The sequence below is a fragment of the Acanthisitta chloris genome, unplaced genomic scaffold (genome assembly GCF_000695815.1).
Source record: "Acanthisitta chloris isolate BGI_N310 unplaced genomic scaffold, ASM69581v1 scaffold7247, whole genome shotgun sequence".
Classification (NCBI taxonomy): domain Eukaryota; kingdom Metazoa; phylum Chordata; class Aves; order Passeriformes; family Acanthisittidae; genus Acanthisitta; species Acanthisitta chloris.
Window position 1 is genome coordinate 1 of NW_008681970.1, and position 717 is coordinate 717.

A 717-nucleotide genomic window follows, 5' to 3' on the forward strand; every position below is an offset into this window, starting at 1 on the left:
CCACTCTGACCATTTGGTGGTTCCACCCTCTTCGGGCCCCGTCCGCGGTTTCCACGTTCCGGTGGCTCCGTCTTCGCGCGTCGCAGCGTTTTTGGGCATCCCTTACGCCGAACCACCCGTTGGACCTCTTCGTTTCGCTCCTCCTCGACCCGCCCGACCTTGGCTTGGAGTTTTGGAAGCATCTTCTTACCCTCATGCTTGTTTCCAACCTGTGGACACTATGTTTCCTGGATTTGGAGGATCAGAAATGTGGAATCCCAACAGAGAAATGAGTGAAGATTGTTTATATCTTAACGTTTGGGTACCAGAACCAAAACCTTCCAATCCAGCTCCGGTTTTGGTTTGGATTTACGGAGGAGGATTTTATAGCGGAGCAGCTTCGCTCGACGTCTACGACGGAAGGTTCTTAGCCCAAGCCGAAAAAGTTTTGGTGGTTTCCATGAATTATCGTGTCGGAGCTTTGGGATTTTTAGCCTTACCAGGTCACCCCGAAGCTCCAGGCAACGTTGGACTCCTCGATCAACGTTTGGCTTTACGTTGGGTCCAAACCAACATCGCTTCCTTCGGTGGAGATCCCAATTCCGTCACTCTTTTCGGAGAAAGCGCCGGAGCCGCGTCGGTCGGCTTACACCTCCTCACCGGCGCGGGCGGTTCGCTTTTCCGTCGCGCCATCTTGCAGAGCGGGTCACCCAACGGACCTTGGGCTACGGTGGGGGG

The 717-nt window shown here is 54.7% G+C and overlaps 1 protein-coding gene across 1 annotated transcript in view; it reads left to right on the forward strand.

Moving 5' to 3' along the window:
• Nucleotides 1-13: 13 nt before the first annotated feature.
• Nucleotides 14-717, forward strand: part of ACHE (acetylcholinesterase (Yt blood group)) — a gene marked incomplete at both ends in the record, with an annotated part of 1,425 nt that continues 721 nt past the window's right edge. The window contains one exon of the mRNA XM_009078297.1: nucleotides 14-709. Coding sequence (XP_009076545.1) covers nucleotides 14-709 — 696 coding nt within the window. The remainder of the gene's footprint in view (nucleotides 710-717) is intronic.